This window comes from Pelophylax lessonae, assembly GCF_965119305.1.
Source record: "Pelophylax lessonae genome assembly, chromosome: 4".
Lineage (NCBI taxonomy): Eukaryota > Metazoa > Chordata > Amphibia > Anura > Ranidae > Pelophylax > Pelophylax lessonae.
In genome coordinates this window covers 157,567,369-157,593,854 of record NC_138771.1, presented here as the reverse complement: position 1 = coordinate 157,593,854, position 26,486 = coordinate 157,567,369, and the positions used below count along the sequence as shown (strand labels likewise).

General features: G+C 44.3%; 1 protein-coding gene across 1 annotated transcript in view; it reads left to right on the top strand.

Annotated features, from left to right (window-relative positions):
• TASOR2 (transcription activation suppressor family member 2) overlaps positions 1 to 26,486 on the top strand; it is a gene marked incomplete at both ends in the record, with an annotated part of 111,944 nt that overhangs the window by 60,770 nt on the left and 24,688 nt on the right. The window contains 3 exons of the mRNA XM_082253520.1: positions 7,803 to 8,153; positions 9,868 to 10,152; positions 12,540 to 15,002. Coding sequence (XP_082109646.1) covers positions 7,803 to 8,153; positions 9,868 to 10,152; positions 12,540 to 15,002 — 3,099 coding nt within the window. The remainder of the gene's footprint in view (positions 1 to 7,802; positions 8,154 to 9,867; positions 10,153 to 12,539; positions 15,003 to 26,486) is intronic.

Below are 26,486 nucleotides of genomic sequence, written 5' to 3'. Positions count from 1 at the left end.
TGTGCGCAAATTATTTTTTTATCTTTTTTTTTTTTTTCCACACAAATGGAGCTTTCTTTTTGTGGTAGTTGATCACCACTGGGTATATTATTTTTTGCAATATAAATGAAAAAAGACAAAAAAACTATTTCATTCATTGACGGACAAAGCTCCTGATATTCATAACCATTGGGTAATACTGCCCCCTACAGGAGTAGGACGCTAGGCAGAAAATAATTCTGGCTACACCCATCGGTAGTCCCAGGGGGGAAAACTCCCTCTCTGTGCTATAGCCACTCTCTGGTTCTGGCAAATCTGGGATCTCTGGTCTTGGCAAATTGTTTTCCTTTTAGATAGAAATTTTTTCTCCTGGATTTTTCCTGTGAGATCTACAATCAACTGCTGGACTGGGCGGCGGCTGAATAATCTAGATCCAGTGGTCGTCCCAGTCTGGCCAGTGAGCGCACAAAGACATCAGCTCCGCTCTAGATCAGCTGCGACAAAGCCCCACTGGACAGGGGCTGGTCTGCTAGTTAAAACGTCTCGCGAGGTCGCATACGCCCGGGTCTCGGCCCGAGTCGCAGCGTTCCTCCTGGCCGACAGCCCCCCATTTAGATTGAAAGGGTTCTGTCTGGAGCGGTGCCCATCCGGTTTCTGGTATGGTGAGTAGCTGTCCCCCCCCCCCCCTCTTCACCTGGAAGGTTTTTTTGGAGTGGGCCCCTCTTTGGGACTGTAAGAATATTTAATAATAATATCTCGCGCTCGTATTTCATTATGTCAGAAATTTATACTGCTCTGAATATAACAGTGTCTATTTATGGTTAATCAAAGATCTATGAGAAAGGAGAGTCTTCACCTATTGCCACAAATCAATATGTCGAGAATTCTTTTTAATTGATTAATTTCTTTTTAAAAGCATATACCAATCTTAGTGAGTACAGTCTACAGTATGGAATATATAAAAATATTTATTCTCAAGACATGTAATCACAATATATGATCAAACAAGAGATGACACAAAAAGATAACTTCTACAGAAAATGCTAACTTCAAACAATTAATGCAATGTGATGTTTAGCTCAATGATGAAAGTGAAACTGAAACAAAGTGAAAGCAAAACGAAAGCCAGATTACCCTTTCTTCCCAGGTAAAGCATAAACCATAAATAAATGTTCTATATAAACAGACTACAATGGTCTGCGCAATGCATAGTCGAAAGTCACTTCACTGCAGATGAGTGAGAATAAGCCATGCAAAACGGAAGACTTAAAATTGCAAATAATGCACTAAATCTGATATTAATAAAAATGTATAAAAACAAAAATCAGCTTTTTAGAGAAAAATCTACCATGGTTTATACGGCTGGGATTGTAATCTCATTACCCTTAAATATGCAATATAAAACATATAAGGAAGGAAACAAACAATATTGAATAAACTCAAATAACATAGCAAGGCATATTTACCACACTTAAGATGGCCGCTAGCTTCAAATGGTCATTACCAGAGTCCTAAGATGGATGCTAGTGAGGGAGGAGTTTCGTTTGGCGTCCCTCAAAGTTTCAGATGAATGATCGAGCAAGATGGAGTATGTCTGGATAAGTCTATAGATGGACGTAGTAGCGTGTGTGATGTAAGTGTAATGTATGTTGTCTGTATATGTGATGTGTGTAATGTAATGTGTCCCTCTCATCTGGGTTGTCTTTTATATGGTATGAACAAAGGGCTACAAAAATTACCATAAGTTAAACCCAGAGGGATGAAACATTATCTCCATTGGTTGGGATATTCTATACCTAAACCGGTGAGGTCAGAGCCACACCTCTCCTGATAATTCAATGTTCGTATAATAAAATTAAAGGATGATTTCTCTATATGTAAGAGTAATCACAAAACACAACATAAAACTTTGTCCATACTCCCAGTACATACATAAATGTCCATCTGTATCTCCATCATTCTCTGGCAATTATTGGATCTGGTAAACCATTTCAATAATAATTATTTTTAATACAATATAATATTTCTATATGGGAATATCTGAATAATCCCAAGACTGCATTTGGTATTTCGTCTATAGAGGGCAGTGTCGTACCGTTCATTAAATTTTGTATTTAACATAATTACCACTATATCCTTATCTGATGATCTTTGACCTGTTGGCTAGTAAGTCCATTAATTATTTGACCATGCCATAGGCTGTCAGACATCTCGTCTGGTTTGTAGAATTTATGATACCTCTGAACACTTAGACACAAACTTCTCTGAAATGAGGTAATTAGTGACGAGATACATATGTTCTTACACTTAATAATAATAATAATGTATTCTAAGTAAGATTACTACTGTAAGAACATAAACCCAAAATGTGATATAACATTCCTAAATATATATGTATATGCCTTACATAATATAATGACATAATTATGGCTAATATCTTCTCACGCATAATAATGTATCTATAAAAACTTATATAGTTCATCTTTAAATGTCTGCTAGAGTATACTGGGGTATTGTCCATTGTTAAATACAGATAAGATTACAAGCTAGACTAGTATGGTGTCTCGCTAATTGTCCGTTATCTGATGAGATGTCAATGTATTACCTTATTTATGATTACATAGATACAAAGACCTCTGTTGAAATTATAAGACCCTATTGTAAGCTTGTAAGAGACATTTTGTTTAACAAGTACATATATGAACTTTCTTTCACCTTCAAAACAAAATGGAAGCCATGCTGTACTGTTCAGCATCATAAGATATGAATATACATGGCTTTTAAAATCATTTTTATTCTATTAGTTAATTACTTATTATTATTTGAATCACCCCAATTAATCCTGACAGGACGATCGCACCCCACCCCCCTTGCCAACTCCCTCATCCTACCCCCCTCCTCGCTGGGGCTCTTGGGTGGTCTGGCCTCTTTCCTGGGATGGGGGCAGGGCGCGTTGTGCCTGGCGACCGGGTGGTGCTGCCAACGCGGTAGGGGTTGTTCCTTAGCAGTGTTTTTACACTTTTTTGTGGTGTCCCCATGGTGACTCATGGAGTCTTTGGAGCACATTTGCCCAACTGATCCCCTCTCTGAGGCTGCGGGGCCCTCCAGGTTCCAACTATCCATCCAGGACAGCCGTCAGTGCATGGAGTCCCATGTGTCCCAGGTGGAGGTGGCTTGCGGGTGAGGGGCTAGTAAGAAGTGCCCCCCGCCTTTCCCTGCCTAACCGGTCTCATCAGATCCTGAATTTGATTCTGCCGCCGCTGCGGACATGGGTCACCCTGCTGGATCAAGGACGACACGCCTGGAATCCTCTGATAGTGAGGATGATTACTCTACGTCTGCAACTGCGCATGGAAAGGCACTGATGGATGCACCAATTGTATCTGTGCGTGAGACCCTGAAGATGGATGATGCAGCTAAAGCTGCAACAGAGGCACAGGTGCCTTTTGGCACTCACAAGCCATCCAAAGCAGCAAAGGGGTTTCCTTTCCCTGCCTATTTTGAGAGAATTGTCGCTAAACACTGGGGATGACCAGAGCGTCCCCATGGGGTCCCTAAGCGCTTTACTAGGAGTTACCCCTAAGAGGAGTCTCTTCTTAAGAAGTGGACTGTGCCACCAGTGGTGGACCCTCTGGTTTCCAGATTAAACAAGGCAACCATGTTTCCAGTAGAAGAGCACCTGACCTTTAAGGATCTGGCTGACCGGAAGGCGGAGGCCATGGCCTGCACTATGTACACTCTGGCTGGTTCGGCAATGAGGCTGGTATGCACCATTGTCCTAGTGTCGCAAACTGACAGAGTGGGCTAAGCTCCTACACCGTGACCTGGAGGGGAAACAACACCCCCCTGCCTTTGCCGGGCTGGCGGACCAGTTGGTCTAGGGGCTGCAGTTTATCTGTGATGCCTCTTTGCCTGATGGCTTGCCTCTCTGTTTTGGCAGTGGTCCTTCAGCGTGTCTTTTGGCTCAAGTGCTGGTCTGCGGATCAGACTTCAAAAAGGCCTTGACTGATCTTCTTCCTTTCCAAGGAGATCGCCTGTTTGGAGCTACCCTGGATGACATCATTAAAGGTCTGGAGCTATCCTGGATGACATCATTAAAGGTCTCCCAGGGGGGAAGAGTACTTTTCTTCCGCAGGCTACTAAGGGCAAGGAACCTCGTCGTAGACGTGGGCCTTCCTTCTCAGCTCATAAGAACAAGGCAAGGGCTCGAAGCCTTTCAGGGCCTCTTCTGGAGGATCCAAATGAACCTGGTCTGGCAAGCCAAGATCTGGTTTCTCCAGATCCGTGGACAAGGCTCCTTCTACATGAAGGTGCGCCCTCACCCGTGTCGGGGTTGGGGGAACGTCTTCACTGGTTTCCGGACCCGTGGACTTCTCGGGTATAAGACAAGTTGGTCCACTAAGTCATTCGGTCTGGCTACAAGATCAAATTTTGCTCTTGTCCCCCGGCAAGGTTTGTTTCCTTCCAACTTGCACCTGTCCCCAGACCGCTTACAGGGCCTTCTTCCAACGACCTTTGGCCACAAACTCCCTGGTGTGCACCTTTCTTCAGGTTGTCCGACATTTGGTTCCTCCAGTGCGGGCTCGTTGGGATCTTAATTTGGTGCTTTCAGCTCTTCTGAAGCCTCCCTTTGAAAATATTCGGGAGATTCCCCTGCTTACACTGTCCCAGAAGGTGGCTTTTTTAGTGGCCATCACCGCTGCGCGCAGGGTGTCGGAACTGGCGGCGTTAACCGGTCCATCTTACCTGGTGATTCACAGGGATAAGGTAGTTCTTCACCCCTGTCCGTCGTTCCAGGTCTAAACATCCAAGGAAATTGCCTTGCATGCCTTTGGATGTGGTCTGGGCAATTAGAGTGTACCTGGCAGCTACAGAGTCTTTGAGTAAGTCATACTCTCTCTTTGTACTCGTGGATGGACCTCAAAGGGTTGTCCACTTCCTCTGCAATCATTTCCAGATGGATGTGACAGATGGTGGTTCGGGCCTATTCCATCAGGGGTCAAGTTCCTCCTTTCCCTGTCAAGGCGCACTCTACTAGGGCACTTAGTGCCTCCTGGGCTTTCCGTTATCAGGCGTCCGTTTTGCAAGGTGGTCACCTGGTTGTGTCGGTGCACGTTTTTACAAAGTTTTATGAAGTGGATGTGTTGACATCTGCGGATGCTTCTTTTGGCCCCAAGGTTTTGCAGGATGCTGTTTAAGAGGACCTGATTCTCTTTGAGAGTGTGTTGTTTTTTTCAGATGTGCTCCAGTTGTTTGGTTTAGCTTTTGTTGCCTGGTTGGCTAATGTGTACCCTTGGGAATTTTTTTTTTTATTGCTCCCACCCCTCATGTTTAACACTGCTTTGGGATGTCGCAATGGTTATGAATATCAGGAGCAGTGTCCGTCGATGAACGAAAGAGAAAGTGGGATTTTTGACTTAACGTAAAATCCATTTCTCTGATGTTCATTGGCATCATTTTTAGGGTCACCCATGCTCTGCCCCTTTTCGACAATATCATGAAGGCGACCTCAGTCACCATGCGAGCCATGACTCGCAAGTATTTATTTTGAAGGGGAAATGGGAGAATTTATTTTTAAAGCGTTTGTTAACCAAAAAAAAAAATGTATCCTTTTTCTCTTAAAGCATGTTTATACAGCACAGTGCTTGTGCTGTGTCATTTTTGCCCATTCTATCATCTAAAATACCTGGCTGATCCTGCCTGGTTATGTCCTCCCCTCTGTCAACTAACCACGGTATACCATGGCTGCTGAGCCCTGTCACCGTGGTCAGTCTACGTGCCTCCGTATTCCGCAGCCCTCCTGTCCTCCTCTGTCCTCTTCCCCCCCCCCTCCCTTCCTGCCTGTCTGCTCCTGTGTCAGTGCCCACCTCCTCCCCTCCTGCTGCTGTAGTTTCATATCCTGTCTACAGTCTGTTTAATAATGTGTGCCCCTGTGTCTGTGTTTTTATAAAAAATCATTTACCAGTTTTCAGAGCGCTGATCGCCACTCACGTGAACCGCCGCCTCTCTCCTCCTCTCGGCCTCTCCTCCTCCCCTCCCAACTGACATCAGCGGGAATCCTCAGCCCCGCCCACTGCAGGCAGCTGTTGGACTGGGGGAAGAGAGAACTGGCGTGTCCATGAGCGACGATCGGCGCTCTAAAAACTGGTAAAGAACGGCTTATTTTTTTAAGACACGGGCATGGGCACACAGGTATATAAAACACTGGCGTAACTACCACTTTAAAGGGGAAGTTGAGATTCCAGGGGGGGGCACTTGCCCTCCATTGCGGACACCTGTGCTTGTAACAGAACTGAGTGGCTATAGCAGAGAGAGGGAGTATACCCCCTGGGACTGCCCATGAACTATTTTCTGTTTAGTGTCCTACTCCTGTAGGGGGCGGTATAACCCAATGGTTATGAATATCAGGAGCTGTGTCCGTTAATGAACATCAGAGAAATGGATTTTACGGTAAGTCAAAAATCCAATTTTTCTACTTTTTGTCATAAAACATAACCAATAAAATCAAATGTAGTCATACGTTTAGGCAGAAATGAATTCTGCTACATGTCTTTGGTAAAAATAATCCACATAAGTGTATATTGTTTAGTCTGTAGGAAAGTTATAGCATCCACAAACTATGGTGTGTATATTTGAAAATTGACCAATCATTCCTTTAGGACCTTTAAAATGTCAGTACTGAATACATACTCCCTAAATTACCCCTTTTTTTGAAAGTAGACAATCTGAGCCAAGTTTTTTTTAAATTTTAATTTTTGGTAAAATTAAGAAATTTTTTTTTTCTATCGTCACCAGCGCAGTACAGCATCATGATATGACTGGTGTGGCAGTAATCAGGGGCACTGACTGAAAAAAAGCTTTTAAAACAATTTTTTATGCAATATTTTTTAAATTATTATTATTATTTTTTAAATACTGTCAACAGAGTAGTAGTTCAATGTTACCACAGTAACAATGTACCATTCTTGGGGGGTGGTTGGGTTGGATCAGGGATTTTTTGTTTTCTACACTTGATTGCTGGTATAGTGAAGATCATTGTACCAGCCAAGCTTTCAACTGTCATGAATGGGTTAAGTTCATGACCGCTTTGAATACTAGTGATCTGTGATCGGCTACAGCTTATTACATCGTACAAGGTGCTATGATTCGCTCAGGTATGTGATCGCTGTGGGCCAATCACAGCTCACTAGCAAAGCTGTTATGAATCCTATTATTCCCTGAGTTTTAGGATCCACATTTCGCTTTGTCCGATGGTGCAGACAGAGCCCCCCCTGTGTCTGTAAAGGCAAAATTACGCAAGGGTACCTCGCTTTACCTGTACATGCTGCCTGCCCGTGGGTTGAATGGAAAAAAAAAACCTCACCAATCCCAGCATAAATACAAGTGATGTTGATGCAAGGATCTCTCCCACTGTGCATTTGTATTCTGACACATTGGTCATTGGCTGCAAGCACTGATTGAATGCTGTTTTTTTTACATAAGCTGATCGTTACACTGGGCTTCTGTTGAACACACGTACCCAAATTCAGCTGAAGCTGCCAACTTTTGATACGTGTATATGCAGCTTTACGGTGGAGAGGGTGTATATGGTGCACAGTGTTTGGCTTATGCCACAGCGCAACCATAAAAGCCACGGTCAATATTTTGTATAATCGAACTCTCTCTCAGCAAAATAAATCCAAGCAATCACATGAAAGTACTGGCTCTGGGGCCACTTCATAGAATTCAGTGGAACAGAAGTGAAAATGGATCTTCTAGCATAAAAGAAAATTTGTCTACTTTTTTGGTAATTATTTCATTGTCTACATTTTACTTTATCATAGGCTTTAGCGTCCGGAATACCCTTAAATGATAATGAACTTCTGACTCTTGAAAGGCCAAACACATCAAGAATATTCCTTGATTTCGTGCGCCGTGAAAAATCTAGTATTCAAACTGCAAGTCAAGACCAAGCCAAAAGTAACATTGATTTGCTGGCAGAGAACGCTAAAGTGGATTCCTATACTGCCATTGACAGTAATGATGGTAAAGCTCCCATTATTGATTTGAAGCTCAAAGCTAACAGTGTTAAAGAAGCTATAAGTTCATCCACAAATGAAACATTAGGAAAAAGACCAGATGAGCTGGAAGAGTGTCAAAATGAGTCTTTGCCTGCTAAAAAAGACACCCATGAGGTAAGTGCCACTTTTTTAACCACTTGCTGACCCCTTAACACACATTTACTGCAGCAGGTTGTCATTTCATGCAATAGCCACTAGGGGGCTTGGACAGAGGGGGAGACAATCAGTGGGTCTTGCAGACCCCATGTCTGCCAGTCACCCGCGATCATTCCTGAGAGGCAGAACGGCGGTCTGCCTATTTAAACAAACCAAATCACAGTTCTGACAGTGGAGAAGATAGAGATCTTGTGTTTCTGCTAAGCAGGCACACGAATCTCTGTCCTCCCCCAGTCAGAGCAACCCCCACACGTTAGCAAGCACTCCTAGGGATACAGTTAACCTTTTGATTGCCTCTGATGTTAACCCCTTCCCTACTAGTGTGATTCCTACAGTAAAAGTGCATATTTTTGGCACTGATCACTGTAATGTCAGTGTCAGATTTGTCCACCACAATGTCGCAGTCTCGCTAAAAATTGCTGATCGCCGCCATTACTAGTAAAATAAATAAAAATGTCCTAAATATTCCACAATTTGTCGACGCAATAATTTTTGTGCAAACCAATCCATATACGCCCATTGGGATTTTTTTCCCCAAAATATGTAGCAGAATACATATTGGTTTAAATTTAATGAAGGAATTTGATTTTTTTAAATTTTTTTTTCATTGGTTGTGTTTTATATCCGAAAAAGAAAAAAAATAATTTTATTTTATTTTTTTTCAAAATTGTTGCCGTTTTTTTGTTTATAGTACAAAAAATAACTTCAGAGGTGATCAAATACCATCAAAAGAAAGCTCTATTTGTGGGGGAAAAAGTACATCAATTTTATTTGGGTACAGCGTTGCAAAACTGTGCAATTATCAGTTAAATTAATACAGTGCCGCATCGCAAAAAATGGCCTGGTTGTTGGTCAGTGGTTAAGAGAAACACCTTGTTAATTATTTCCATAAATCGTTGAATTTGAGCGGCAGTGTGATGAAAAGTATTAGCTTGCCTATTTCTGGGCCGTGTGGCGGCATATGTTAACCCCTTGCCGCTGGAGAGTTGTTAACTTCAGAATCCAGAGGCGGCTTCCCAATCATGTGATTGCGCCTCACAAACACTTGAAGCAATATCAGTCATATCGGAAAGTTTGTTGCCGGTGCCCATACTTCAAAAAAAAGTGAAAATCGGCCTCTGATAATTGGTCTATCCCTACTTGAAAGCCTTTGTCTATAAAGTTTAGAACAGAAAAGATTGTGTACATAGCATGGGGTGTATAAATGCATGCTACCAGCAGGGTCTCCTGACAGGGAGGTGCCACTGGGTCTCCTGTAGAAGGCTCAAGCACACTTCTTAATAAACCAACACAAATCATACAGAAACATATTGGTAGGAAATAGGATAAAGTATTCTACTTGTAAGTCTTTGTCCATAAACCGTTTAGGACATAAAAGATTGAGTACATCGCATAATTCGTACAAGGTCATCCCTACTAGGTACTGCAGCTGATTGAGAAAACATTTCCAGTGTTTCATCATCTTCATTGAGCAGGGATGGCCATACACTGAATAAAATTTCGATCAATGTATGGCCAGCTAAAGACCCCTTTTTTAGGCTATGTCAGTTTCACTTCAAGAGGGGTTCATCCAGCTTATAGCTGCATTGTTCACAAAAATGACTTGTTGATTATGATACCCAAAGCTCTTAATTTGTGTGCTTTTTATCTTTTATCTACTCTCTAATTATAGATTACTCAATTTGGGAACATGGGGAAACTTGAATTAAGCCCAAGCTCCAGTGAGATTTCAGATTTTGAAGATATGAATGCAGTTATTGCAGGCAAATCTGGCCCAGTATCACCAGGGAAGACTGACAAGGAAACGTCACATACTAATAGAAAACCTGATCGGGTAGATGCCTCTGCAGAAGCCCTCGTGACTGTATTCCACCAGGATGATGATAGAAGCCCTGAAGATGATCAGTTCCCAGTAAACAGGAATACAGTAGCCATTCAAATTATACATCTTACTGACGTAAGTATAATTTGGAAAGCAAAAGCCTTCTGCTGGTTTTAGAGCTCATTTTTAAAAATGTCTTTCTACGTGCAATAGTGAACAGGTTGATACGTTCTCTTGGCTACACAAATATACTTTCTTGTTTAAAGTCATCTTTCCCCAGGCCTAGGGGGGGGGGGGGTATATGAAAATGTGCACAGCTTCAGACCTGTTAAGCAAACATTAGAAGATGAATAAAAAATTGATTACAAATACATTAAGATTGTACAAGACCGCAGCAAAGTAAAATAGGATGACTGCTCTTTTAGTTACTTTCTTTTCAATTAAATGTGACAAAAACTCTTATAGCGCTTTTGTCCTCTTTTGAACAAATATATAATATTTTGTTCTTCGTAAAAGCTAAGTGAGTGTTACTTCTCTTGTCTATCATTTTTATGTCATGTTTGTTTACTAAGTGTTATTAAATTAAAGAGGATCTTTACCCTAGGAACATTAAAATTTAAAGCGGAGTTCCACCCGAAATTTATACTTACCTCCATCTTCTCGCTCCCGGTCACCTGAAAAACAAATGGATAATCGCAATTTTTTTTTTTTTTTCACTTACCTTTTAGAGAAAATATACTCACCTTACTTCCTTCTTCCTCCCCTCGGCGGCCACGGCGATTCGTCACTTCCTGGCTTTTGCAATGATTCCTGGGAGCTGAACGTCATAGCTCCCAGGAATCATTGCGCCTGCACCAGCCCCGACGTCAGTTCCGGGGCGCGCGCGTCATCCCCTTCTAAACAGCTTCTGGGCATGCCCAGAAGCTGTGGAGGGATGACGCGCGCGACCCGGAAGTGACGTCGGGGCCGGTGCAGTGCATCGTGGGACCGAAGAAGGAGGAAGAGGACCGAAGAGGACGCGGAAGAGGATCGTGCTGGCTTCAAGCTGCCCACACCTGAGATGGCAGCGCTGGAGAAGACAATTTCAAGGTAAGTATATCTCCTGAAAGGTAAGTGCAACCCGGGACAGATCAGAGGCTAGCCATTGTGGAATGTGCTAGCCCTGACTGTCCCGGGGGTATTTTTGTAAAGAAATGTATAACCAGGGTGGAACTCCGCTTTAAAGTCAGGCGCTACAAATACTGTGGGTGCTGACTTTTAATATAAGGACACTTACCTGTGAAAGGATCCAGCGCCATCATTAGCCAAGCTGGTTCCTCAATGGTCTTCGAGTCCCCACTGCCGGAATCTTTGTTGTGGGAAGCTGACTGTGACCCCTTGTGGATCACAGCTGTCTTTCCACTGCACATGTGAGAGCCACACTGCACTTTGTGAATGGCACCGCAGCCTTCTGGGACCTGTGACGTGTCCCAGGAGGCTGCAGGCAAAAAGGAGTGGGGGGGGGTAGTTTTGCTCAGATTGACTAGGCGATCTGAACAGAAGTGGGAGCAGGTACTTGTCAAAACCAGATACCTGCTCCCCCCCCCAAAGTGCTCAAAGATGATAGAGGTGAAGCTTTATCGAATACAATAAAATATTCAAAGTGCAATAAAATGTGTTACTTTAGATTTTGACCTATTTTAGGTAGTTCCATCTTATGCTGGCCATAGATGGACCATATGCTGAACAAAAAAAAAACAAATGGATTGCTCCATCTACACAAGCAAGGTAGATAGAGGAATCTTCCCCGCTGAGATATTGTAATATGTCAGCAGGGACTCTTAACTGTCCGAATACACCGATCAGCGGCTGCAGCTTCTGGTTGAGAAAACTTTTCCAACATTTCCGGTCAACAGAAGTTGATCAACGTCTGTAAAGCAGGAACAGCCATACATAGATCCCTCTGACTCCACTTCCATCTTCACCCAGTCTTCCTTCTGGGTTCACGGGCTGAAGTAATTTTGAATGGCCGAGCCACGATAAAGTCAATCCGGGAGTCACAGCTGTGGCAGGGCTCTCAATGGACGGCACACCATCCTTAGAGAGCTCAGTGCACAAACGCCGGTGACTCCTGCACTACTAAAGAAAATGTCTCCTATACAGTACATGTTTAGGAGATATTTACTGTACCTACAGGTAAACCGTATTCTAGGCTTACCTGTATGTATAAATCAAGAAAAAGGACTTTACGACCACCTTATACAGCTTAAATATTGAAATAATTTGCCTTACCTGCCATTATGGTAAAGGAAAAGTGCTGTACCAGTAGCATTCATCCTAAATTATTTGATTCAGTCTTGCTCATTGTTATTGGTTACAACTTTTTTTTTTTTTTTCCCGTAAATAACCCAGGCATTGTTTAATATACAGTATGGCTGCATGAGACGATGTTTAATATTTTTTTTATTTCAATGCTTTTGGCATTCAGTGCATCTGGTGGTCCTTACCTTTCTGTGCTCTAAAATGTTTTCTTTTGTGTCTAGATAAATGAAACTGGAAAGACCAAGGAAAACCTACCAGTTCAAAGCCAGAGCCCTTCCCAACCCTGTGACATTGGTGCTGATAAAATTGACAACATTACCACAGTATCTGCAGACTTTCAGGAAAAAGGCACAGAAGCTGTTGAGGACATTTTTTTACAGCCCAAAGAAGGGAAAAATATCTCTGGATTAGATGAGAGAGAAAATCCTCCTGATGACACACAGACACTTTGTGACCAGGAAGTTAGGCCTATTATTAGTGCAGAAATATCGGGGGAAGGCGGAAAGACATATTTTGGAGAAAAATCCCTATCGCAAGGCTCAGAAGCCAGTAAGGTTGTTGATTTAGAAAGCCTAGGAGAAAAGGCCTCATTGTTTGGTTCTGATTCCAGTAAGGCTGCTGATTTAGAATGCATTTCTGTGTTTGAGAAGCTCAGTTTAAAAGCTACCGAGGAGATATTTACTACTCCATTTTCTACACTTGCTAAAAAACAGGAATTGGAGATCCTTCCTGCTGATAAAGAAACCATGGACAATACTCCATCTGTGGATTTGTTGAACATGCAAACTGATATGGATACAGAAGATCACATGGTACCTAATATAATGGAAATAGGAAATAGCTGTGAGGTGCCCCATGCACCAAGTCCAGAGGCAATGAACGAAGTTACGCCTGCAATTACTGTAGTTGAGAATTCAAACTCTTATGAAACCATACAAGATTCAGGTGGTGTCACAAATCAGCCAGTGAGCAAATGTGTTGATACAAATGTAGATGAGCTCTTCATTGAATCACAGAGTGACACTATATCAGATGATGTAAATGTGAGCCTTTCTCCTTATCAATCTGAAAAAAGCACTGAAGACCAGACCCAAAGTAAGAGAAATAGACTTCGTAAGGAAATTTTATCCAGATTAAAACGTATATGCCGAGTTTCAGGGGTTGGCCAACACGCCAGCTCTAATTCTGAAGATGAGGTAGTCATTGTCCATGAAAAACCTGGTAAAGAGCACACAGGGGAGCAAACGAAGCAGGTGGATGATAAAATCGTGGATTTGTCAAAACCTGAAATTAATACTGTAAGCCTTGCGGAAAGCACCAGTGAAATTCAAGAGAACCAAAGTCCCAAATTGGATATTCTTGAAGAGGAAATTGTGCAGGAAATAGCAGAAGAAAATCCTTCTATAAATTTGACCGAATCTGTCATTTGTCAGGAAGCAGAGCAGCCGGTTTCTCAAGATAAATGCGTATCCCCACTTCGTGATGATTTCACTGATCACATAGATCAGGATTCTGGCCAGAACCAATCTGAAATCTGTTGCATATTAAATACTGGTAGTATAAGTAAAGAGCAATATGATCGCTGGTCAGAAAGTTCAGATGACGACATTGAATTTGTACGAGCTTATAAAGAACCTCTAGCACATAAAACAAGTAAATATTTACAAAAGGAGTTCCCCAGTTCTCCGGGAAAAGCACTTACATCCCACTCTGAACCAAGCCGTTCAAGAAAGGAAAAACATTCTAAAAGGAATTCTGGCCCTAGTACATCACGTGGGGAGACAGGTGAATATGTATCAAGATACCACAGAGACGCTGATTATTCTAGCCCTAGACGTCATGGGAATTTTATCATAACTAAAAAGTTAAGAGATGCTGGAAGAACTAGGCCCACAGTCCACAAAGAAAGCATCCATGCTGGCAGATCTGACCATGACCTTTTATTTGCGAATAGAAAAATAGTCTCAACTGACCTCACCCAAAACACCCTTGACATGGAGCATTTGCGTTTTATGTGTAGATTAAAAGAGGTTTTAAGAAAATCATCCACAGATGTACATGTTTTTGAGCCTCCCTTTCAGCCAATGTTTGATTCAAGAAGGATTCCAGGCTGCCCAAGGTCCAGAATGAAGTGTATAAAACCTTTTCTTATCACAGTCAGTTGTACACCTCGCAGGAGAGACTATAGAGGGCATGACAGCTTGTTGCCAAGCAGTTCTTACAGTCAAGCTTATGAGGATGAGCTAAGGGACAAGCCTACAAAATATTCTAGGACTCCTAAAAAAGTAAGAACACATAGATATTCTCCTTATCATTTTAACCGGTTGAGGCATGAGAGCTCACTGGAAAAACCAAACAACGATATCTCGGTGATTATTAGGGAGTGCACCCAGTCCAATCACCTAAAGCTGAGCCGCGTTGGCTTGGGTGGCGCTGCTGCAGAGAGGACTTCAGCCTGTTCGGCACCAGAAGATAGGGACAGACAATTAAGACAGACATTTGACCCTGCACCCACCAAATCACAGACTGTTGGGAATATTATTTCTGATCTCTGCACTAACCTACGCAGCAGATTACACGGCATAGCAAGAGAGTCTACGCACAAAAACTGTTACTTTTATCTTAGCAAGACCAATGTGGATAATGATGATGATGATGATGATGATTTCTTCTCATTAACAAAGGTAATATTAAAGTTGCTTTTTTTTTCCTCTTTTACTAAAACACTCGCATATGGATTGCACTGAATAGGAAATATATTGTTTAAGGAGCTTTTTTCTTTCAACAAGAATACCAGTCGCTATAGTGTGGACAATTAAAGTGGTTGTAAAGCCTGAAGGTTTTTTATCTACATGCATTTTATGCATGAGGGTAAAGAACCGTTAGCATGCAGCTCCACCCGCTTTTAATAGTTCATGTGGTCTATACTCCTGTAGGTGCTCTGTATATATAGAAAATGCCAGCTGTAATTGTCCTAACCTTCTAACATTAAGTCATGCACAGTATATCTCACATAAACCCTTAGATTCTAGTGCACAGGGAAGTCTGAATATAATCTAAAGTGTATCTCTAGCTAAGCCTTCCCCACTATATACTAAACAAAAAAGTTCTGCCTATAGGTGCACTTTAATGTTATGTCTAATGCACATACCGCAGATTACCAACGTCCAGGCACTACAGCCTTAGTGTATAGGAAAAAAAAAACAATTAAATTCAGATCAAGCCACTTAACCTTGCTGCTCATACAAAAGTTCCCAGGAGTTGAGGAGTGATCAGAAGAAAAACACACAAAAGCGCTGTTGGTAGGTGGTCACTAGATAGTGCTAAAGCACGGTTAATGAGCTCAGTGCTAAGCTTTAGCACTATCTAGTGACCACCTACCAACAGCGCTCCTGTTTGTGTGTTTTTCTAATGCACATACCACCTGAATAGATAAAAAAAAATCATGCAAGGTATTGTACACCTCAGGTAATAAGAAAACACCTATAAATATTAATGTATTAAAGTGCAAAAAATACTGGTGTATTTCCACGCGCCACTGGAAAAAGGTTGAATAGGGTAATATAGTGCAATCTAATATTAATAAATAAATATATAAATAAGTGAAATAGCAGCTGCTGTATAAAAAATAGGGTGTTTGTGAATAATTGGTCTAGCGACCAGAATACAGCGCTTGCTTAATATTAAATGTAATCCAATACTCCAGTGGTTGATAAAGTGCAATAGTGTTAAATATGTTACCACAAGTGATAATAAATATATAAATACTAATTAAATTTCAGATTAAAATCAATAGTTGTGAATAAAAACGTGCATATATCTTATAAATAACAATTAATGATATAAATAGTGATTAGTGATGAAAAACAGTAGTGGTGTCCTTTCAAAAAATGTCCAAAGTTCATATAAAGTGCTTCTGTTCAAACTTGATAAATCTCAAATGTTCCTTGTCCCAAATAGATAATAAGGTCGGCTCACTTACCAAATGATGGGGGTACTGAATGCCTTATGGTACCAGAACCAATCAGGCTTGGTAAGCCCCCTGGGCTCAACGGATCTCCTCAAGGTATCCCCTGGGATGGCAACAATCCCTCAGGCTTCCATTTTACACGATCCGGTTTGATATATGGGAAAGAGAAGAATGCTCCAGATAGTGCAGTATGAAGATAATTTTATTTACCCAAATAGGGTTATCAGCATTAAAGTTCTCCAGCCGTTTAGATTGGTGGTCAGCGGTGCGGTGCGGGCTGCACGTCCTCTCGGATTAGCTTCCGGGTTGCAATCCAACCAACGCAACGTACCCTCGCTATGCGTTCCAAGCTAACACGTTTCATCACTTCCGGTGACGTCTTCAGAGCTTAGGAGGCATAGCGAACCGTAGGACTTAAATAACTCGAACTCTGCCCCTACTCCCGCCCGCAATTATGTAAATTGGCAAGCCGGAAGATAGGTTGCTGCGGAAGTGTCCCCATAGTGTATATTCCCTTATCGGTAGTTGATTTTTCGGACAATACCCATATAAACATGTCATCTCAAGGCGTGATGCAGCCACACACTACATACCTATGGTGACCAAGTTAAAAACACATATATATTCCATATATAACAATAAATTATGACTACATACGTTAATTTTTGAACCTGAATATCTCCCCAGTTTATCTTAACCATATAACAATATTAGAAATTTCATATTTTAGTTCCTTCAGCAATAAATATTCTATGTGCAGGTTATCAACAAATAGATTAGTTTAAAATACATATATTTCATGACTATTGTTTAAAATATAATAAATACATATACCTGCCTAAATTTAGGCTACAATACGCAATTGATTAAGTATTAAGTATAACTGAAGTATATATACATTTTTTAATTGGTTATTTTCTATTATAAAAAAGTGGAGTTTTACAGTTCCTCATATTTGCCTTAGCAGATGCTTTCATACAGTTACGAATGCTATAGCATCCCCCTTGTTGCTACAGTTAGTGTTGTAGGGTAGTGAAATTTTAGCTATTAAAGTAGTTATAGTTTAAAGGATAAGTTCACTTTTACAAAAAAATAATTAAATGCACATTTCTCTTTCGTTCATTGAAAGACACAGCTCCATATCTTCTTGACCCTTGGGTTATGCTACCCCCCTAGAGGAGTAGGACACTAGGCAGAAAAACGTTTGAGAATGCTAGGGCAGTCCCAGGGGGGTATACTCCTACTTCCTGCTATAGGTCTTCAGTTTTTTTTTTCTGCCTAGTCAGGAGTAAGGACCTAGTTCCTTTCTGGGATCTCTTGTCCTAGCATTCTTTTTCCCTTTCTAATGGAATTTTTTCTTCTATTTTTTTCTGTTCCTGTGAGAACTACAGCCAATTGCTGGACTGGATATCCTAGATCCTTACGGCCTTCCCAGTTTGGCCGGCGTGTGCGACCCGACCTCAGCTCCGCGCTAGGTCGGCCGCGACATAGCCGCACTGGTCGGGGGCTGGCCGGCGAGTTAAATGCCTCGCAGGGGGGGGGGGGATTTAACAAAATTTTTTCTAATTTTTTGTTGGCCGTCCCCAGGTTAATCCATTGAGTCCCTGGAGCGCATGTCACCACCTGACCCCCTCTCAGAAGCTGCGGGTTCCTCTGGGTCCCAGTCTGCTTTGTCTGCTATGACGGCGATCTTGCAGTCGCTGGTGTCCAAGGGAGATATGGCCCTCCAAAACAAGATGAGCAAAAAGCGTTCCTCTGCCTTTACCTGCATTCTCTGTCCCCTCAGGTTCTGAGGTTTATTTGGCCGCTGCGGACGTGAATCACCCTACTGGTTCTGTGTTCACGTACCCTGAGTGTGGATGATTCCTCTTCCACTACAGCCGCACATGAAAAGGTGCTAGTAGATGCACTGATTGTATCAGTGTGGGAAACTTTAAAAATGGACGACACTGCTGCGCTGGTACAATTTGGTACCCGCAGAGTCTCAAAGGCTGCAAAGGTATTCCCCTTTCCCGCCTATTTCGACAGCACTGTTGCAAGTGAGTGGGGTACCCCAAAATGCCCTGTTGGCGTACCTAAGCGCTTTGCTAGAAGGTATCTTTTTGAAGAGTTCCTGTTAAAGAAACTGACAATACCACCTGTAGGGTGGACTCTCAGATTTCTAGGTTAAATAAAGCCACCCTTCTCCCGGTGGTGGGACTCCTTTTTAAGCACCCTTTTGACAAGAGAGCTGAATTTATGGTCCGATACCTTTTCTCTGTCGCTCATTGACAGACGTAGTCCTCTTTGATTCACATCAATTGGGTTATGCTGCCTCCGCAGGAGTAGGACTAGGCAGAAAGAAAAAACGTTCTGGCTCCACCCTAGGGGCAGTCCCAGAGGGTATATCCTCTTCCCGTCTGCTACAGAGAATCAGTTTTTTTCTGTCTAGTCAGGAGTAAGGACCTAAGTTCCTTGCTGGGATCTCTGGTCCTGGCAAGATTTTTTAGAAAAATTTTTTCTTTTAGGTAGTTTTTTTGTCTCCAGTTTTCCTGTGAGATCTTCAAGCAAATCACGCCGGATCTGGGCGACGGGCTGGATGTTGAGATCCAGTGGTCACCCCAGCCGGCCTACGAGCGTGCGCAGACCATTGCATCGCGCTTGGTCGGCCGCGACACATTCAAGTAAGTATGCGGGACCGGGCGACGGGCTGGATGTTGAGATCCAGTGGTCATCCCGGTTCAGCCTACGAGCGCGTGCAGACCAGAGCTCCGCGCTGGGTCGGCCGCGACATAGTCCCATTGGACGGGGACTGACCCTGCGAGTTAAACGTCTCGCTTGGACGCCAAGAACCAGAGAGTCAAGGCGTCCGTATTGGTCAACAACCCCCCACTTCGGTGGAGAGGGTATTGTGAAGAGAGGGTGCCTGTCGGTTCGGTATGGTGAGTAAATGTTCCCCCTTCCCCCCTGTGGGGTCTTTGGGATACGGGCCCCTCTGTGTATGGTCGGATCCTTTCTGACATTAAAGTTCCCCCTTGTAGCCTATGACATGTTCACATATCCCCTGTGATCGTGTGATCTGGTTTGGGAGCTGACACTCCAGCAGGCTTGGTTTGGGAGCTAACACTTTAAACAAACCTCGGTTTGGGAGCTGACACTCCAGCAGGCTTGGTTTGGGAGCTGATACTTCAGCAAGTCTTGGGTTCTCTAGCAAGGAAGCCGAGTTCGATTTGCTATAGTAAACACATAGGAGGTATAGCCTACCTTAGATCGCCATACTCCCGCAGGCCGACAGGCCGCCATCAGCTGTTTTCAAAGCATGCAGGCCGCTGTACTGGAGGAGCCACGCTAGATCGGCAGTCCGCCGCCATTTTGTTGTAGACCGCATGTCTGCATTGTCTACACAAGCCGCCCGCAGGTCACGCAGGCCGCCATTTTTTCGTAGCCTATTGTCTCCTGCATGGGGGCGGCCATGTTTGATGTGCCCAGCAAACCTCGAGGAGCAGCTGGGAACGCCGGAAGGCGTACACAGGGGGCTGAGCCACTTCCTTTCACCCGGGAAATCTAGTGCAAGACTTCCAGTCTGCACAAGACAACGCTGACAGCAGTTTTAATAAGAAACTTTTTTGCATCTGGTGATGAGCCCTTGGGGTCTCTCTCTCTCTCTGGGGGTCCTAAGCAGGTACGCTGAGGGGCGCTATTGCGCTGGTGAATTAAGAGGTATTTTTTATATAAAAAAAAAATAAAAATGTTTTTTCTTTTTTACCGACAAAGTGTCCTGGATTAACATGGACCCTGCCACATGTATCTCCACCTGATCCCCTCGAAGTGGCTGCAGGCCCCTCCAGTTCCCCACTTAATAGTGAGTCATTGTCAGCAGTTTTTGGAAATTTTTTGTCTATCCCGGGTGGAATTGGCTTGTCAGGGACAGGGCGCAAGGAAGCGACCCCCGCCTATCCCCATTTTCATCTGAAACTTCAGTCTGAGCCTATTCCTGCAGTTGCAGGTACCTTATCTGGGGTTGGTGACTCGGGTACTGTCTCTTCAGACAGTGAGGAAGATGTTTCGGCATCTACCATAGCCCGGGAGGAAGCGTTAGTAAACGCACTAATTGTATCTGTTCGGAGGTTACACCATCAAAAGTAGCTGATACTGAGATCCCATTTGGTACTAAGAAACGCACCAAGATGGCGAAAGTATTTTCCTTACCCAAGTGTTTCGGTAATGTAACTAAGGAGGTATGGGGTCATCTAGGACGAGCCCCTACTATTTCCTAAACGCATTAATAGGCGTTATCCGTTCGAGGAATCACTCCTCAAGAGATGGATAGTACCATCTGTGGTGGATTTTCCAATCTCCAGATTGAACAAAGCTACGGTTATCCTATTGGAGGATGCTCCGTCCTTTAAAGATGATCGTAAAGTGGAAACTGTGTCTCGCGCCATCCTTTCCCTAATTGGGTCAGCTTTCAGACCAGTAATTGCTACTGGTCTAGAATGGACCAAGTGGCTTAGAGGGGAGAGATATCCCCCAGGCGGTATCAGATCTGGTGGAACAGATGATACAAGAGTTACAGTTTGTCTGCGACATTGCACTAGACGCCACTCCACTATTGGGGCGAGCATCAGTTTTCAGCAGTGGTCCTCAGGCGTACACTGTGACTAAAATATTGGTCGGCAGACCAAGGTTCCAAGGCAGCTTTGGTTAAATCTCCCTTTTCAGGGTGTGCGCCTATCTTCGGGCCAATTTAGATGAGATTATTAAGGATCTCACTATAGGAAAGAGCACTTTCTTGCCACCAAGTACTAAGGGTAAAAGATCCCGTCAGAGACGGGGGCCTTCTTTTTCCGCTCATAAAGTTTTTTTCAGCCCACGGGCGAAAAAAGCAAAGTCCGCCAAAACTCCTTCGGGAGGTTTTTTTAAGGGGCGCTGGTCGGGCAAGCAAAAGCCCGGCTCTTTCAGACCTGAAGATAAGACTACTAAAGCCTGAAGGTGCGCCCCCGCCCATAGCTGGGGCAGGGGGACGTCTTCGCCGGTTTCCGCAATATTCGACTATCCCCGGATCGCTTAAGAGCTTACGGGGGGCAGTCACGGATTTAATGCAACAAGGAGTGGTGGTCCACGTTCCTTGGACAGAGCATTTCAAGGGTTCTATTCGAACCTTTTCACAATACCCAGAAAAGAGGGCAAAGTGCGTCCAATTCTGGACTTAAGAGCACTTAATCTTTTTTGTCAGGGTACAAAAATTCAAGATGGAGTCCATTCGCACAGTAGCGGCCTCCCTGCATCAGGGGGATTTTCTGGCGTCCATAGACATCTAGGATGCCTATCTTCACTTTCTTATTTATGCAGGACATCAGCGTTTCCTGCGTTTTTCCGTAGAAAGAGTACCATTTTCAGTTTCTGGCGTTACTCCTTGGTCTCGCCTCGACTCTCCGGGTCTTCACAAAGGTGTGGGCCCCAGTCTTGACGTTGTTACGACAACGAGACATATCGATTCTAGGTCACCTAGACGATCTTCTGCTCCGTGTGGAGTCTCCGCAGACTCTATTACTAAACTTGGAGATCACCATGACCTCTTTGCACGAGTTCGGGTGGCTGGTGAACCTGCAGAAGTTATCTTTGGTTCCCACCAGAAGGCTGGAATATTTGGGTCTAATTTTAGACACATCCAGGCTTGCATGAGGGTCCTGGGTTTGATGGTGGCTTTCTTTGAAGCAGTACCAGTTGCCCAGTCCCATACCCGAATCCTTCAAGGAGAGATTCTTCTCAAGTGTAACCGAAATCCAGATTCCCTGGACAATCGGATCCGGCTGAGCGAGCGGACCAGGGAAGTCCCTGGTCTGGTGGTTTCGGTCTCCGATGCTCAGCCAGGGGAAGTCATTCCTACCAATATTTGGACGCTTATCACCACGGATGCCAGTCTATCCGGGTGAGGAGAAATTCTCGGCTCAGGGGCTTTGGTCCCTGGAAGAGTCCAGGTTACCGATAAATGTATTGAAACTGAGAGCGATCAGACTTTGTCTGATTCACTGGACCGAGCAGCTCCAGGGCAGCCCAGTTCAGATCCAGTCGGACAATGCCACAGCAGTGGCTTATGTCAATCATCAAAGGAGCACCAGGAGTGTCCTGGCGGCCATAGAAGTGGCCAGCATTCTTCGTTGGGCGGAACAAATGTTCCAGCTCTCTCTGCGGTATTCATTCCGGGGGTGAATTGGCAGGCAGATTATCTCAGCCGTCAGATTCTGGATCAAGGGGTATGATCTCTTCATCCAGGGATATTCCACCAACTGTGCCCCCGTTGGGGGCACTCCGAATGGGAGCTGTTGGCATCTCAGCTCAACAGGAAAGTGCGGAGGTTTGTGGTTCGTTCCCACGATCTTCTAGCAGACACCGCAGACAGGCTGATCGCCCCGTGGGGGCAGTATCAGCTACTTCCCTCCTCTCAAGTTACTGCCGAAGCTTCTTCGCAGGATAGAGGTGGAGGGAATTCCAATTATCCTGGTAGATCAGGACTGGCCTAGTCGGCCTCGTACGCCGACCTGGTCAGGCTGGTCACAGACGTTCCTTGGCGACTTCCTCTTACGGAGGATCTGCTGTCGCAGGGACCGATCTTCCATCCTGCTTTACGTTCGCTGGCTTTAACGGCCTGGTTATTGAGACCCAGGTGCTGAAGGACAAGGGATTGTCAGCTTCAGTTATTCCTACTCTAGTTAAAGCAAGGAAAGCGACTTCCAGAAAGATTTGTCATCGTACATGGAAGTCTTATATTGCGTGGTGTGAATCCCTTGGGTTCCCTCCACGTCTTTATTCGGTAGCCCGAATATTGGCTTTTCTGCAACAGGGAGTTGAGCAGAAGCTGGCCTTGAGTGTCATCAAGGGTCTTTTTTCAGCATTAGCTATCTTCTTTCAGAAGGTTTTGGCTACTCATTCCTTGGTGCGGAATTTCATCCTGGGGGTGCGACACCTGGCTCCGCCAGTGCACGCGCCGTTACCATCCTGGGATCTTAATTTGGTGCTGTCGGTTCTTCAGACACCTCCCTTTGAAAATAGGGAGATTCCCTTGCTTACTTTATCCCAGAAGGTGGCCTTCTTGGTGGCTATCACTTCTGCACGCAGGGTGTCAGAACTGGCTGCATTATCCTGTTGTTCCCCAGATCTGGTGGTTCATAGGGATAAGGTTGTTCTTCATCCGAATCCATCCTTCCTTCCTAGGGTGGTTTCAAAGTTTCATTTGAATGAGGACATTGTATTGTCTTTCCTATGTCCTAAGCCCTATCATCCTCGAATTGCGTTGCATTCCTTGGATGTAGTTCAGGCGATTAGGATATATTTGAATACTACGGATTCATTTTGTAAGACGGATTCACTGTTTGTGATCACGGATGGCCCTAAGAAGGAGTTGCCTGTTTCTGCCGCGACCATCTTTAGATGGATCAGACAGACGGTGGTATAGGCTTATTCTATCTAAGGGTCGGGATCCCCCGTTCCCTGTTAAGGCGCATTCTACTCGGGGGCTTAGAGTTTCCTGGACCTTCCGCCTTCAGGCGTCAGTGGTTCAGGTTTTCAAGGCGACTGTTTGGTCGTCGGTTCATACCTTTACAATATTGTATAAGGTTTATGTGAGGGCATCGTCAGATGCCTCTTCTGGCCGCAAGGTTCCTGCAGGCCGCTGTTTGAGGAGACTGTTGGTCTACCTCGAGGGTTTGTTGGGTAGGTCTCATCTGTTTGCTCGATGAGTCTTTTGATACTTCTGGTTGGCTCCGGTTGGGCCTTCTAGATTGGATTTTGATTTCTGTCAATCCCACCCCTCATTTGTGGCACTGCTTCTGGATGTCCCAATTGATGTGAAACAAAGAGGACTACGTCTGTCAATGAGCGACAGAGAAAATTTGATTTTTGTAAGATCTTACCGTAAAATCCTTTTCTCTTAGCTCATTGACAGACGTAGTACCCGCCCCTCTATCATTGAGTTGGGTTGGTTTAAATTCTCTGACACTGCTGTATAACAGAACTGATTCTCTGTAGCAGACGGGAAGAGGATATACCCTCTGGGACTGCCCCTAGGGTGGAGCCAGAAAGTTTTTTCTTTCTGCCTAGTCCTACTCCTGCGGAGGCAGCATAACCCAATTGATGTGAATCAAAGAGGACTACGTCTGTCAATGAGCTAAGAGAAAAGGATTTTACGGTAAGATCTTACAAAAAATCCAATTTTTTTTTTTTACCATGGCCGGCTCCTTTCTGAGACTGGTGTTTGTCATAACCTTGGTTTCCCAGACCTTAACTGTACAATTCTGGACCTCAAGGCCCTTTGTGTCGGTTCAGAAATTTCAGATGGAGTCCAATCGAACGGTAGTAGCGTCTCTTCATCAAGGGGATTGTCTGGCCTTTATCGATATCAAGGACGCTTAGCTTCATATCCCAACATATGTCGGGCTTTAGCATTTCCTGCGCATTGCTGTGGAGGAGGAGCACTATCAATTCGTGGCGTTACCCTTTGGTCTCACCTCGGCTCCTCGGGTGTTCACAAAAGTTTTGGGCTCAGTGTTAGCATTGCTACGGCAGAGGGGGATTGCGGTACTGGGGTACCTGGATGATCTCCTTCTGCAAGCAGATTCTCCAAATGCCTTAAAAGTCAATCTGGATATTTCTGTACGAACCTTGCAAGAGTTCAGATAAAAGTTGAATTTCCAAAAATTTGCGCTGGTCCCGTCCACCAAACTTGACTACCTGGGCCTGACCCTGGACTCGGCTTCAGCCTGGGTCGCAGGACCTGTTGTCCAGCCGGCGGTCATCTCTCAGGACATGCATGCAAGTGCTGGGCCTGATGGTCTCCACCTTCGAGGCGGTTCCGTTTGCTCAGTTCCATACCAGACCTCTGCAAAGGGAGATTCTTGCCAAATGGAACAAGAATCCACAGTCTCCAGACAATCTGATCCTATTGAGCCTGAGAGGGTCCCTGAACTGGTGGCTCCTCTGTCCGGTGATTTCGACTGGGAAAATCCTTTCTTTCCCCTGTACTGGACGTTGGTCACCACGGATGCCAGCCTGTCTGGGTGGGGAGGCGTCTTGGGCATGGATTGTGCTCAGGGGGTTTGGACTCTGGAGGAGTCCAGTCTGACGGAAATCCAGGCGATCAGGCTTTGCATGTCCCATGGATAAATCGTCTGCAGGGGCGCCCCAATACGGATTCAATTGGACATGCCACGGCCGTGGCATATGCCATCATCAAGGGGGCGCCAAAAGAGTCCTAGCAGCCCGTGACGTAGCCAGCATTCTAAGGTGGGCAGAACGCTTTGTTCCAGCCATCTCTGCTGTGCATATTCCAGGGGTAGAAAGTTGGCGGATTACCTCAGTCGGCAGAAGTTGGATCAGGAAGAATGGTCTCTGCACCAGGAGGTGTTTCAGGTGGGGGACTTCCAATGTGGACCTGTTGGCCTCTCGTTTCAACAGGAAGGTGCAGAGGTTCATAGCAAGGTCTGGGAATCCTCTGGCCGGTGCCACGGACGCTCTTGTAGCTCCTTGGAGCCAGTATTGTCTAATCTACGCATTTCCTCCTGTAATGTCTCGGCTGTGTGTTGCTTGAGGTACACAGCTTAACATCAAGTAATAACCAAATCTCAATGAAAGAAGCGCTGGTTTCTTTGATGCAACCTTTACTGAGATATAATTCATACATGTGCCTTTACATATGAATAAGCAGATATGTGGTGGACATGAGAGGACATAAAAGTATGGTAAAACTGTAAAACAAACATATGAAAGACAGGTATAAGTATGGCTATTCAACATCATACATTATACATAGTTATGCAGAAGATAGGGACTAACTAACATGTGCTTACTACATACTGGAACACCTTATTATCTATACAAAGGTCTAACATCCCTCTATACAGGCTGAACTAGCAAATCCTTTACTTACAGGCTTTTGGTGTTCATCAGATTTGCAATAGATTAGCTTGAGAGGTCCTATGTCTGTTCCCTAAGGTGGCTCACGCTGGAATGGATAGACAAGTTTAGACTTGCCCAAAGCAGAAGGGAGAAGACCCGCCCCTAGGCTACAAGAAAATGGAGGGTCTTAAAGGGACAGACACTGCTGAGTGCCAGGTACAAGATATACAGTGCGAAGGCAGCACACTCCCCACCTGGCATACTTTTTGTTATGCCACTAAACATTGGACAGAAGTAAAACGACTTCAGAAATTGGCCTAGCATA